We start from the raw sequence: 12,756 nt of genomic DNA on the forward strand, positions 1-12,756 counted from the left end.
TATGGAGTCTCAGGTATTTTGTTATACTAAGAGTAAACAGATAATAAAATGGAGTTTCATGAAGCTTGCCAACCAACCACTACCACCTCCCTTGCCCAAACAAGCCAACCATTGTCTCATTAAAAAATAAAAGCTGATAGCAGAGTCTTACTTTACATTCTTTTGGGAGAAGGTCCAAAGGGTCAGCCTGTGGCATGTGACCTTCAATATCTGAGTGACACTGAACACTGCACGTGTGGGCAGATATTGAATCTGCAGGGTCTGGGTTCAAATCCTGTCTTTCAAGCTGTGTGGCAGGATCGTTGAGCCTAGGCACAGTTCCATCATATGGGAAGTAGTGTTTCCCTCACCAATCAATTCAAGCAAAGCTCTAAAAGAGTAGCGGCCATGTGAGCTGCTGTTTTGTTACTTGCCTAGCTACTTCAAGGTAGCTCTAGAGAAAGCAACAGAATTCCTAGTTCTCTCTTTTTTTTTTTAAATATTTATTTTATCATGTATACAATATTCTGTCTGCATGTATGCCTGTAGTCCAGAAGAGGGCACCAGACCTCATTACAGATGGTTGTGAGCCACCATGTGGTTGCTGGGAATTGAACTCAGGACCTTGGGAAGAGCAGGCAATGCTCTTAACCGCTGAGCCATCTCTCCAGCCCTCCTAGTTCTCTTTTTGTTTGTTTTGGGGGACAGGGTCTCACTATATAGCTGACTAGCCTAGAACTATGTAGGCCAAGCTGCTTTCAAATTCAAACACTTCCCAGTCAGTGCTGGGATTAAAGGCATTTGCCATCATGCCCTGTCAGAGCTTCTGTGGAATGGACTGTCCAGTGGTGAAGTCAAGGTCTTCCAGGGGGAGGTAACACTGGAGTTAAGTCCCACCCCCTTGCCTGAAAGTGACCCTGCTCCCAGTCTGTCAACACTGTGCGGCAGTCCCAGGTTTGCTTCTGACTCAGTCCCTAGGAGCTCCTTGAGGTTTAAGGCCCTATCTTTCTTGTTCATCTGCGTTCCCAAACTTGATGCTAGGGAAATGTGGTTGAACTGAATGAATAGAGGCATTTGGGCAAATAAGTGAGGCTCAGAAGGCTCTGGTCACTGTGGGTATGCCAGGTCGAAGGACTGAGAAAGGGTGTGGAACTCTGGAAAGGGCAGCAGGAACTTGATGAGGTCTGGGTTCAGTCACAGCATCTCTCAAAGATCTGCCTCATCCTCAAACTAGCTTTCAATGACTGACATACACCCGGCATAATTTAAAGTTATTTTATTAAAAAAGAAGAGGAGGAGAAGGAGGAAGAAGAAGAAGAACCAAACAAAAAGCCCAACCCAGGAACTCTTAGTTCTGGGTGTCTGGGAGCAGCTTCGGTGTCTAGGGAAGACAGAACCTGGAAGACAGACAGTAGGGGACCTCTGCAGCCCTGGGAAGAACAAAAGCTCAGGTGCTGACAGGAAGTACGGGCCTTTTCCCAGGACTTAGGCCCTCTCTGGGATGTGTGGTCATCCACTTCACACAGGTGGGGGCTCAGCCCCCAAAAAGACAGGTGGGGTGCTCAGTCCCCAGAAAAAGGCAGGGTGGGCAGTATTGGAACGCCCTTGGATCTCTTGTCAAAGTCACCAACCAGTTGGGAAGGAGTGGGTGGCCCATCAATGCCATCCCAGAAAGTGGGGTTCAGGCGACACTGGGATGGCAGGCTCAGATGCAGATAGATGCACCTCATTTGGACACAGGGCTCAAGCCCGTGGGGGATAAAAGGGCCCTAATGGAGCAAGACCTGAGTACAGGAGGCGGACAGAACTCAGGTAGCCTGGGGGATGCGGGGCAGTGCTCGAATGGGCCGAGGGGGAGGGTTATCCAGGACCGGTTCTGGCCTCGATCGCACACCGCCTCGGCGCTTCTGCTTCCGCAACAGATAGTTTGAATATTGCACCTCAGGCATAGCAAGCTTGAGGCAGGCCTCCGTGGTAGGGCCGGCACCACCGCCGCCAGGCAGGTCGTAGCCCATGATGTCCACTTTGCGGCTAGGCTGCCACGGCTGCAGCTGCTTGGTGCGGATCTGGGCGGCGGGTCGCAGCACCGGTTCGTCGCCGAAGCACCGGCGCAGCAGGCGTTGGCGGGCCTCCCGCAACTCGCGCGCCTCGCGCTCCACGCATGCGCGGCCAGCGCGCGCCACGCGGCGCCAGAAGGTGGCGTTGAAGTGGTCGTAGAGGCCCGCGTCGAGCGCGTTCCAGGCGCGCGCGGCCCGGGCGAGCGCCTTGGGGATGGTGGCCAGGCGTGAGGTGGCGGCGCGCGCGTTGAGCTTGGCGTAGAGCACGTCGTCCAGGTCCCAGGCCAGCAGACGCCGCAGCAGGACAAGCGACTCGTCGAAGTACTCGGCGATCATGACGAGCGAGAAGACCTCCTCCACCTGGCGGATGAGGCCCGCCAGGTAGGCCGCGTCGTCGCGAGGGCTGCGCTCGTTGTCACCTCCCAGGTCGTAGGCCAGCGTGTTGTGCGCAAACATGGCGAAATGCTCACCGGGACGGTAGTAGGCCTCGGGCGTGCGCAGGAAGGCCTCGAGCGATGCGTTGGGCACGCGCCGGAAGGCCGGGCAGTATTGGTTGTAGTAACTGAAGAGCGACTCGAACATGGCGGCGGGCTCGCGCAGGATGGTGACGTAGACGGTGTCCGGTGGCATGAGGCGCTCGAGCTCTGCGCGGTCGAAGCGCAGGTGGCTGGCCAGCATGTGCGGAGGCCGCGTGGCCGGGTGCACGAAGTGCGCCGAGAAGTTGCGCGGGTAGCAGAACTGGTGCTCGCAGCTCGGGTGAGGCAGGGCCACGGTCAGGTTGTGGCGCTCGGCGAAGCGGAACAGGATGTTCTGCACCGTGGTACCCGCTGTCTTGTGAGTCTTCAGGAAGGCCACGGCCGTGTGCTTAGCACGGGGTGGCGATTCTCGCAGAGGCGGGCAGCTCAGAGGGAACAACTTGGGGTACCTGCAAAGCCCAGGGTGTGTGAGAAGAGAAAATGCAGGGGTGCGGCGATTTGGGGGGACCAAATGTGGCCAGTGCGCAAAAGTGGACCCGCCTGGGCTTTATTCTGTGATGGCAGAAATCAAGTGGCAGGTAACCTTTAAGATGGGCCCTGCCGAGCTTGTTAGCCTTTAAGATGGGCTCTATGAACGAACACTTGCTGCCCCTTCAAGAGGACCCGGGTTCAATTCCCAGGACTCCACTTGGCCGCAATTGTCTTTAACTCCAATCCCGTAGGACTCAATGCCCTCTTCTGGCTTTATATGGCACGGCATGCAAAATAGCCCATCTACAATACAAATAAAGGGTAGCCCATCTACAATACAAATAAAGGTGTTTGTTTGTTTGTTTGTTTTTTCGGGGGTGAGGGAAAGAGCAAGGGAGTAGTAAACTGGGGAGTGTGGTGGCGCACACCTTTAATTCCAGCCCTTGGGAGGCAGAGGCAGGTGGATATCTGTAAATTCGAGGCCAGCCTGTAGCTCAGAGATCAGCTCGCCTCTACCTCCAAGTGCTGGGATTAAAGACCTGCACCAACACCACTGGGCTATTTAATTTTTTTTTTTTTGATTTTTCAAGATAGGGTTTCTCTGTGTGTAGCCCTCGTTGTCCTGGAACTTGCGCTGTAGACCAAGCTGCCTCGAACTCATAGAGATCTACCTGCCTCTGCCTCCCGAGAGCTGGGATTAAAGGACTGCACCAACACCGTCCAGCCAGGATAATTTATATTAGGAGACAGGCAGACCTAGAAACCATATGATGACAGTCTCAAAGAGACTTGAGAACCGATTCCATCAGCCTGCTTGAAGAACTAAAGACTGCAAACTATCTGAATGAATTTTTTCAGATCTCTTTCAGTCAGTCCTTCAGAAAAGACTGTATGTCTGGAAGACACCTTAACTGAAAAACCTACAGAAGACCTGGAATCAGGAGTTCTTAGCACATTTGGATTCATGACTCAAAGAAATGGAAAGAGAATAAATGCTTTGTTTTCAGTAGCTGTTTTGTGGACTTGGTTTTTAAATTTTTATTTATCTAGCGTGTGTGTGTGTGTGTTTACGTACACATGTACTATGGCATGCATGTGGAGATCAGAGGACAATTTTGAAATTTGTTCTTTCTACCTTGTTGAGGCTAAGACTCTTGTTTCTGTCTCTGTACTGAGTAGGTCAGGTTAGTTGGACTGTGCCCTTCTTGCTGATTCTCTTGTCTCCATTTCCTATATCTCCTTAGGAGTTCTGGGATTCGAAGCTGGAGGAGAGATGGCTCAGTGGTTGGGAGCTTCCAGAGGACCTGGGTTCTTCCAGCACCCACATGGCAGCTCACAACTGCCTGTAACTCCAGTTCCAAGGCTTCTTCTCTTTCTTTCTTTCTTTCTTTTTTTTTTTTTTTTTTTTTTGGTTTTTCGAGACAGGGTTTCTCTGTAGTTTTGGAACTTGCCCTGGAACTAGCCCTTATAGACCAGGATGGCCTCGAACTCACAGAGATCTGCCTGCCTCTGCCTCCCAAGTGCTGGGATTAAAGGCGTGCACCACCACCGCCCGGCTTCAGTTCCAAGGCTTCTGACACCCTCACACAGACATACATGTAGGCAAAATATCAATGAACATAAAAAAAATTATAAATTAAGAAAAAGAGTTCTGGGATTATTCAGGCAGTGGTGGTGCACACTTTAATCCCACTCTCAAGGCAGAGGCTGGCAGATCTCAGTGAGTTAGAGGCAATCCTGGAATACTTAGTGAGTTCTAGGACAGCCAAGGCTACATAGAGATACCTTGTATTAACAAGAAATAAAGAAAAAAGTTATGGGATTCAAGATGTGAGTCATCATGCATGCCCTTTGGCAAGCTTGGAATCTGTGGCTGGAACTCCTGGCATCAAGTTCACTTGGAAAACACTTTCATCTGCTGAGCCATCTCCATTTTTCTCTTAGGAGACAGAGGCAGGTGAATCTCTGTGAGTTCAAGGCCAGCCTGGTCTACAAGAGCTAGTTCCAGGACAGGCTGTAAGGCTACAGAGAAACCTTGTCTCAAAAAACCAAGAGGGAAAAAAAAAGAAGAGTTAGTCTGTAACCCAGGCAAGTCTGCAGAGGCTGTGTTTCTCATTCGGCTTTTGTGGTCCTCCTGCCTCAGCCTTTTGAGTGCTGGAATTACAGGCCTGCTTCACTAACACCTGGCTTCTCTGCTAAGTTTTTATTTTTATTTTATTTATTTTAAGATTTATTTATTTATATACAGTGTTCTGTCTGCAGGCCACAAGAGGGCATCAGACCCCATTACAGATGGTTGTGAGCTACCATGTGGTTGCTGGGAATTGAACTCAGGACCTCTGGAAGAGCAGCCTGTGCTCTTAACCTCTAAGCCATCCCTCCAGTCCTCTTTGCTAAGTTTTAAGGTTAAAATGTTTTGAGACAGTCTCACTGTGTAGCTTTGGCTGTCTTGGAACTTGCTGTGTAGAAGGGGCTAGCCTTGAATTTAAAGAGATCCCCCTGTCTCAGCCTCCTGAGTGCTGAGATTAAAGGTGTGTATCACCATGCCTGGTCCTATCTAATGTAATTTTTTTTTTCTGAGGCAGGGATTCTCTGTGTCTCTGTGTAACCCTGGGTATCCTGGAACTCAACCTCAGTGATCCGCCTGCCTCTGCCTCCCGAGTACTGGGATTAAAGTTGTGAGCTACCTCCACTGACCTAAGGTAAATTTTAAACGTAGAAATAGTGTAAGGGCCAACAGTCCTTGGAGATCCTTGAGGGATCTTACTTTAAATCTATAGAAATTGAGGACTCAGTCACCAAATCTTTTTCTGTCTTCGTCCTCATTTCTCTTCTTTAACTAGTTCATCACTTTTGGTGTGTGGGGGTTAACATCAAACTTTGCAGCAATACATTGGTTGTTCTTGTTACATGTTTCTATTAAGGTCTTTGGAGACCCATTCATTTATTTATATGTGCATTTTTTGAGCTTTTGCTGTGTGCTAAGATATTCTAAACCTTAGTATAGCCCTGATGGCGTTTTCACCTCTGTTCTTTGATCCTGAAGCAAGGACATTTGGAATTACTGGTTACCTATCAGATGGGGACAGGCTTTGACTCACTCCTGATTCTTCTGTACTGTCCAAGCATCAAGTGACAAAGGCAGCTCTAAGCAGGTTGAGAACACCATGGGGATTTCCTGTGTGTAGCTGGTTTGGGCTCAGGATAATGTCTATACAAACATCATCTATAAAACCAGCAAATCCTTTGGCAAGTTACACTGGGTCTATTTATACTATTCTTAGGAATACAGGGGAAACTGACACCTTGAAACATCTAGGGACTTGGTAGGTTTACACAGGGAATCAGGAACAGAAACCAATTCATATATATATATATATATATATATATATTCAAGACAGGGTTTCTCTGTGTAGCTCTGGAACCTGTCCTGACACTAGTTCTGTAGACCAGGCTCTACCTCTGCCTCTACCTCCCGAGTGCCGGGATTAAAAGCATGTGCCCAGCACCAATTCTTATTGTTTGGTGCCCTCTATTGGAATGACAAAGGCACAATCTTAGAAATGGAGGCCTATATCTAAGTAATGGACTAACTAGGAAATTGTTTGCAGGATTTAGGATTTAACGCAGTTGGTAAAATACTAGCCTAGCATTCTTGCGGCCATGGGTTTGATCTCTAGCACTTCATAAACTTGGTGTCTAGGTGTGGTAGTACACACCATAATCACAGCACTCAGGAGATGGAGGTGGGAGGATCAGGAGCTCAAGGGCAGGTAGGTGTAGTGGTGAGCGCCTTTAATCCCAGCTCTAGAGAGGCAGAGGCAGGCCAGTCTTTGAGTTTGAGACCAGCCTGCTCTAAATAGTTCCAGGAGGAGCTTTTCGGTTGCAAAAGAGAGCTTTAAAAAGGGCTACGAAGATAAGCAATCTGTACCCAAAAATAAAATAAATAAAAACATAAAAATAAAAAGGGCTACGAAGAAAGACCCTGTCTCAGAAGAATGAAGCAACAGAAAATGCTGTTGGTGCCCTTGAGGAAGCATTCAGCTGTGATGCTGTAGGAAAGACTCAGGCTAGAGTCAAATTTTGGATAGTAATTCTGTGACTGAGCAATTCACTCACTCTTACAGAGTCCAGTCGTAGCCCAGCTGGCTCTAGAGCAGTGGTTCTCAGCCTGGGGGTCAAACAACCCTTTCACAGGGTTCACCTAAGACCATTGGAAAACAAGGATAGTTGCATTATGGTTCATAACAGTAGCAAATTTACAGTTATGAAGTAGCAACAATAATTTTAAACTTGGAGGTCACCACAACATGAGGGACTTTACTAAAGGGTCGCAGCATTAGGAAGGTTAAGAACCACTGCTCTAGAGGATATGTATGAAAAATACTTTTGGATTACAGGCAGGGAGGAAAGCCCAGAGAAGCCTTTTGGTTGCTCTGAACTAGTCCCTCTTATGGGGCCATCCATACCGCCTCACTGAGATCTCCCCACTTACCAACTGAGCTGAGACCCCTGGTGGATGAGGAGGCTTATGGTGCTGCACCCTAGTACCAGTAGGAGGAATTTCCTGCGGCTCATCATCGTGGTGGACTGTTGCAGGCGCTGGAAGATGGGTGGCATGCTGGAGTGCTCACTCCTGGACCAGCCAGGGCTTCACTATCCAGGATTTCCTTTACCAGCACTCATGGGGGGTCCTGGGGCTCTAGTAGCAGGGCCAGTGTTCCCAAAAAGCCTAGCAGAACAAGGAAACAGACAGGTTTGCAGCGGACAGAGGAGCTACACTCCAGGCTTAGTAGGACTTCGGCAAAAGAGAGCTTAAATGAGTGGGGCGAACAGAGATGCCAGAGTAGATCGAATTCCACCTCCATCACCAAGACCCTATCACCTCACTGTCCAGATAAACTCGTGTTGGGTGGAATTACAGGTCTGGGATGTGTCCAGCCATCAAGACTAAAGCCGTTCTGTCTCTTGAGCCCTGTGTGTTTACCTCTCTGACTGTGTCTAACTTGTCTCTGTCATTTAAATTTAGCTCTGCAGGTCTGCCATCAGCAATAACGTGGCTCAGGACATAAGTCTCAGTCTAAGATCTCTCTATCAGGACTCATCATCTGATGCTTTGAGCTAAGGGGTGGTCCTGAGTTCCCTGAGAATAAACTCAGAAACAGCCAACCCTCATCTCCTTCAGTTGGATTAGTGCTACAGGCCTGCTATATTATGACTAACACCTAACACCACACAGGTATCTCCCACTAAGCCAATGATGAAATGGAGTCCTAAGTGATGATGGTCACTTGTTCATAGTCACACAGCCAGTTATAGCAGACTGGGAACCCAAAGCTACTCTTATTTCAATTTTTTTAAAAGACAGATGGGTCTTACTTTGATAATCCTGACTGGTCTGAAGTTTGCTATCTAGTCCAGGATTCCAGGATGACCTCAGACTCAGAGATCCACCTGCCTCTGCTTTCTGAATGCTGAGATTAAAGGTGTAACTTTATGTGAGTGTTCCCATTCAAAACTGATTTGTTCAAGCTAGAGAGATGGCCCAATGGTTAGGAGCACTGGCTGCTTTTGCAGAGAATCCAGGTTTGATTCTTAGCACCCATATGGTGGCACACAACTTTTTGTAACTCCAATTCCAGGAGGTCTGACACCCTCTTCTAGACTCTGCAGGTACAAAGCATGCACACGGTGCACAGATATATATGTAGGCAAAACTCCCATGCACATAAAATAAAAAATAATTTAAGGAAACCTTATTTTTCATCCCTGCCTTGTCTGGTAATTCTGCATGCTTCTGAGCTCTGAGCCCTCCTGCTTGTGTCACTGCTTTAAGGGCTTGGAACTAAATCCACTAGGGAAAGGACTTTATCCCTGTCTGGATTCGATCTCCAGACATCCAAAAAGATGACCCCATCAACTGACTGGTGCAAGTGCTTGGCCAAGGCAAAGGGAAAAGCATCCTGGGTGGAATGGGGGCAGGGATAGGGGAATAAAGATACATCGCTGAGAATTTCCAGCAGGAGATAAGCCTTCATAGTAGGGAAGAAGAGGGAGAGAGGCAAGAGAAGCGTTTGGTTTCTGTCCAGGCTTTCTTTCTCTTCAAGAATGTGTTGGCAGTTCAGGTTCAACATTAGCTCCTGCAGCCATGCCTGCTCCCAGGCCAGGGTAGGCCTGTTTTACTCCTGGGTGTCTTGCAGGTTCAGACTCCGCATCAGGCTCACACTGCTCTCTTGGAAGGGAAGGAGGGTGTGGAGCCTTAGGAGAATATGCATGGATATGGAACTAGGACACCTGGTCCCAGGAGGGATGAGCTAACGCTGGCTCTGGGCTTGGCTTACAGTTTCTCTCTTTTGTGCCCCCTCCCCTGTTAATCCCAGATTACCCATAAATCTATTTAGGTGGAAAGATGTCCGGTTTATAGTTCCCCTTATCTCCAGGTCCAATTTCTTCCACCAGTCTGGGAGACAGTAATCATCTTGGAGCTGAGAGAGCCAAGGGTCTGGCCACAGAGGGCAACCAAGGGCACAGAGGAGGCAGCCCAGGTCCTCCCTAACTTTGGGGATTTCGGAGGCAGAGCAGGGTTCACCTCCAGTAGGAGGAAGTCAAGTTCTTGGGCCTTTGAGGACTCAAAGTTTCTCTCTGTCACAAGTCCTGCTTGGAGAACTTGGTGACCAGATGGTTTCCCAAGAGATAATTAGAGGGCAAGTCTATTTCTCTCTTAAACATGCTGAAACCACCATATTTCTCAGAGGAGTCTGAGTCAGCCAAGGAGGCCAGTGTACGGGGAGCTAAATGAGTCTTTTCCTGATCATGGAGAATGGGGGTGCTTCCTGGTACCCCATCCACTATATTAACAGGACTTTATCCACCGACTACAAAGTTCGGATCTGGGGAGCCAGCCAGTTTGCTGTCTAAGGTCTGCAAGGGGAATAGGCCTTCACCAGTATAGGAATTCCCTAGGCACCAGTCCCCAGGAATGGGAACACCAGGGATTTGGGCCACTGGCAATGATAGGCTGCTTATCACCTCCAGATACAGTCTAGTCCATTCTTGCACACAATCCCAAGGACCTCTCCGGGGCTGTAAGGACCAGTCACCCTCCTAGGCTTGACTGCCCTTTTGTGTCCTATTTTGTGCTGTAGCAGGTACCACTTTTCAGAGCACAAGGCAGATTTTTTTTCCTCATGACAGACATTCAGGTATTTGAAAGCAAGAACCCTGTATCCTGTATATGGACACTCAGCCAGAGAAACCATTGCAGGTTGAGAGAGATAGTAGGACTTGGATACTGGAGCAGGCAGGCCTACCTTCCCTGGGCCAGGTCAGGTCATTTCTGTTGTGGAGGACTTAGCAGTGAGGGCCTGGAGGAGATCCCTGGGCTGAGTTTTCCTCTGGTCTTGAGGCTGAAGTGAATTGGTGGCCATGCTGCTGGTGCTCAGCTTTGGAGGGATGGCCCTGGCTGCTGCTCAGAGAGGCTTCACCTAGTCCCCATCTCCAGTGTCTTTTCTATGGCGAGAAAGAGGTTCCCTCACCTCCCCAGCAGGTCAGGGTGCCAGCCTTATCAGAATAGCAGTGCTAATTTTAGTCGGAGCAATCTACCTCAGGCTGCTGCCCAGTTTTGTAAATTGCTTTCTTTTCCCTGGGGAACCAAAGAAGAAATGGTATTGCCAGCTAGAGCTTTGAAAACTAACCCAGATGTCCACCCTTCTCCCAAATGATCTCTTTCTCATCTCCCCTCAGAGCTCCAGGGCTGATGATGATGTCCTTGGAGAAGTGGCTCCGAGGCTTGGACCATTGGGATCTGTCCTCTCAGTGATGTGGAGTTTTAACCTGACTTGGGGCATGGCATATCCCAGGTCACACAGGTCCCCAAGAGAAAAGGGCCGAGAGGATAACACAATAGGGCCTAAGAGACTGAATATCTTTCCATCCCTTTCCCGCTGCACCAGGTTTCCCCAGTCTCTGCTCTCTGTTTTCCACCCCCGCTTTTATCCATGCCTCTGAATTCTCTTCATTCTCCTTTCTCCATCACTACCCACTCCCACCCCCACCGCGCCCCACATTTCCTCCCAACAGCTCCTAGAGATCTGGTCACTATAGGGAATAGGCCAGATTCATCCCCTTCCTTGCTTCCTGAGGGTACCGTTCCACCCCCTCAGGCTCTCTTGGCACTAGGCCCCCAAGATAATCTTTTGCAACTGCCCAGGCTCCCATCCCCTTTGCAGTGCACCCTTGTTTCCTCCAGCCCCAGCTGGCTACTGCAGTACTCACGCAGGCAGGCTCTGTCTCCAACTTGGGTAAGGGGTTACCCTCCACTCCTCTGGGCTCCTTTTCCTGAAATCTGCCCGGGTCTGAAGGTAACGGGGCCGTGAACGCCTGTGCCGGTAGCTTGCTTTGCTGCGCCTGGATGGGATCAGGTGGCAGCGTCTGTGTCTGTCCGCTCAGCTCAGCTCTGCCTGCCGCCCGCCCCCCATCTCACACCGGAGGCGGGGCGGGGGCGGGGGCCTGGTGGCTCAGGGGAGGGGGAAAAGGAGAAGCAGCAAGGGGAGGGGGACCCTGTAGCTTGCCTGCTGCTGCTGAGCACTTTCCGGTGATATTGGCATCTTTGGATCTTTCCCCTGCAATCTTGTAGAGCGCTCAACACCATTGTGCTCAACACACTTTCTCCATCAGACATGAAAACCGAGGCTGGGAAGGTGTCAGTAAAATTTCAACATTATAGCACTACTGGGTCCTGTTGGTCACTGCAGCGTCTTGAGGCTGAGTTAGAGGTTCAGGTACAGTCGCAGCCTCCTATATTTCCTCTCTTTTCCCCTCTACTTCCCACCACTAGCCCTGTCTGGTCCTCTTCCCTTGTCCCTCAGCTCTCCTGAGGCAGCTCCTAGTAATTCACCTATGCCTGACCCTGCAGGACTCCAGAGGTCTTACTTCTGACCAGAGTTATTGCCAGGTCTAGGGTCTCTTGCACTGGGAACCAGAAACTCCAGTTTATTTCTGGTTTTTACTGTTACTTCATCCTGGAGTCAGGAGGCAACTTCCTGAGTCCTGTTACTGTCAGCACTGAAATGGGCATCTATTTCTTTGTAACGCTGTCTGAGAGAGCCCGCCCCCCTCCACTTTCTTTTGTCTCTCTCAAACCTCACCTTTTCTGCATCTTGTGTGCCCCACCCCCCACCTTTCCAATTACTTCTCCTGTGGGGACAGCTGGTGAAATGGAGGTGGCTAGGAAAAGAAGATCTGAAGTGTGTGGGTGGGAATGAGACCATTTGTGTCCTCCCCTTCTTCATCACACACAGAAACAGACAGACTTATTGAGAGGGCAGGACTAGCAGGGAAAGTGATGCTGGGCAGCAGGGCTCCTGGTGTCTCGCCCCAGGAAAGGCCTGAGTAGGTTTCTGTTTGTTTTTCCCTACAAGAAGATAAAATCCCATAGTTAGATCTCCCCCCCCCCCAGTAATCATTAGGTGCCTGTTGTAAATATTAGATGCCTGCTGGATGCTGAGTGCTGGGTGACAGAAAAAGTTCTTGCTCCTGTTTTGGGAATGGAAGTAGGAATAAAAGGTAGGAAACAGGGCAATGGGTGTGCTCACAGCTTAGGAAGCTGAGGCAGGTGGCTTGCCAAAACTAGAGGTTTAGTCTGGGCTAGAGTTTGTTCCAGGGCAGTCAGAGCTACATAGTGAGTCTAAATCTCAAATAACAGGCCTCCCAAGCCATGAAGCAGGGCATGGTAGTGTACATGTATAGTTCTCGAAGGAGGAGGAGTAGGAGTT

General features: G+C 49.5%; 1 protein-coding gene across 2 annotated transcripts; it reads right to left on the reverse strand.

Annotated features, from left to right (window-relative positions):
- Positions 1 to 1,240: 1,240 nt before the first annotated feature.
- On the reverse strand, positions 1,241 to 12,374 carry Gal3st3 (galactose-3-O-sulfotransferase 3). 2 transcript variants are annotated; one of them, XM_085693508.2, is made up of 4 exons: positions 11,258 to 12,374; positions 10,294 to 10,492; positions 7,479 to 7,715; positions 1,241 to 2,961 (listed from the first exon to the last, which is right to left on the reverse strand). In XM_085693508.2, the coding sequence occupies exons 3-4, from the start codon at positions 7,601 to 7,603 to the stop codon at positions 1,788 to 1,790; spliced, it is 1,299 nt and encodes a 432-aa protein (XP_085549634.2). In that variant the 5' UTR covers positions 7,604 to 7,715; positions 10,294 to 10,492; positions 11,258 to 12,374; the 3' UTR covers positions 1,241 to 1,787. The 2 variants fall into 2 exon arrangements, with proteins under 2 accessions (XP_085549634.2, XP_085549632.2); XM_085693506.2 differs by lacking the exon at positions 10,294 to 10,492 and having other exon boundaries at positions 11,258 to 12,373.
- Positions 12,375 to 12,756: the final 382 nt, after the last annotated feature.

Source organism: Myodes glareolus, chromosome 7 (genome assembly GCF_982192425.1).
Source record: "Myodes glareolus chromosome 7, mMyoGla1.1, whole genome shotgun sequence".
In the NCBI taxonomy this organism is placed as follows: domain Eukaryota; kingdom Metazoa; phylum Chordata; class Mammalia; order Rodentia; family Cricetidae; genus Myodes; species Myodes glareolus.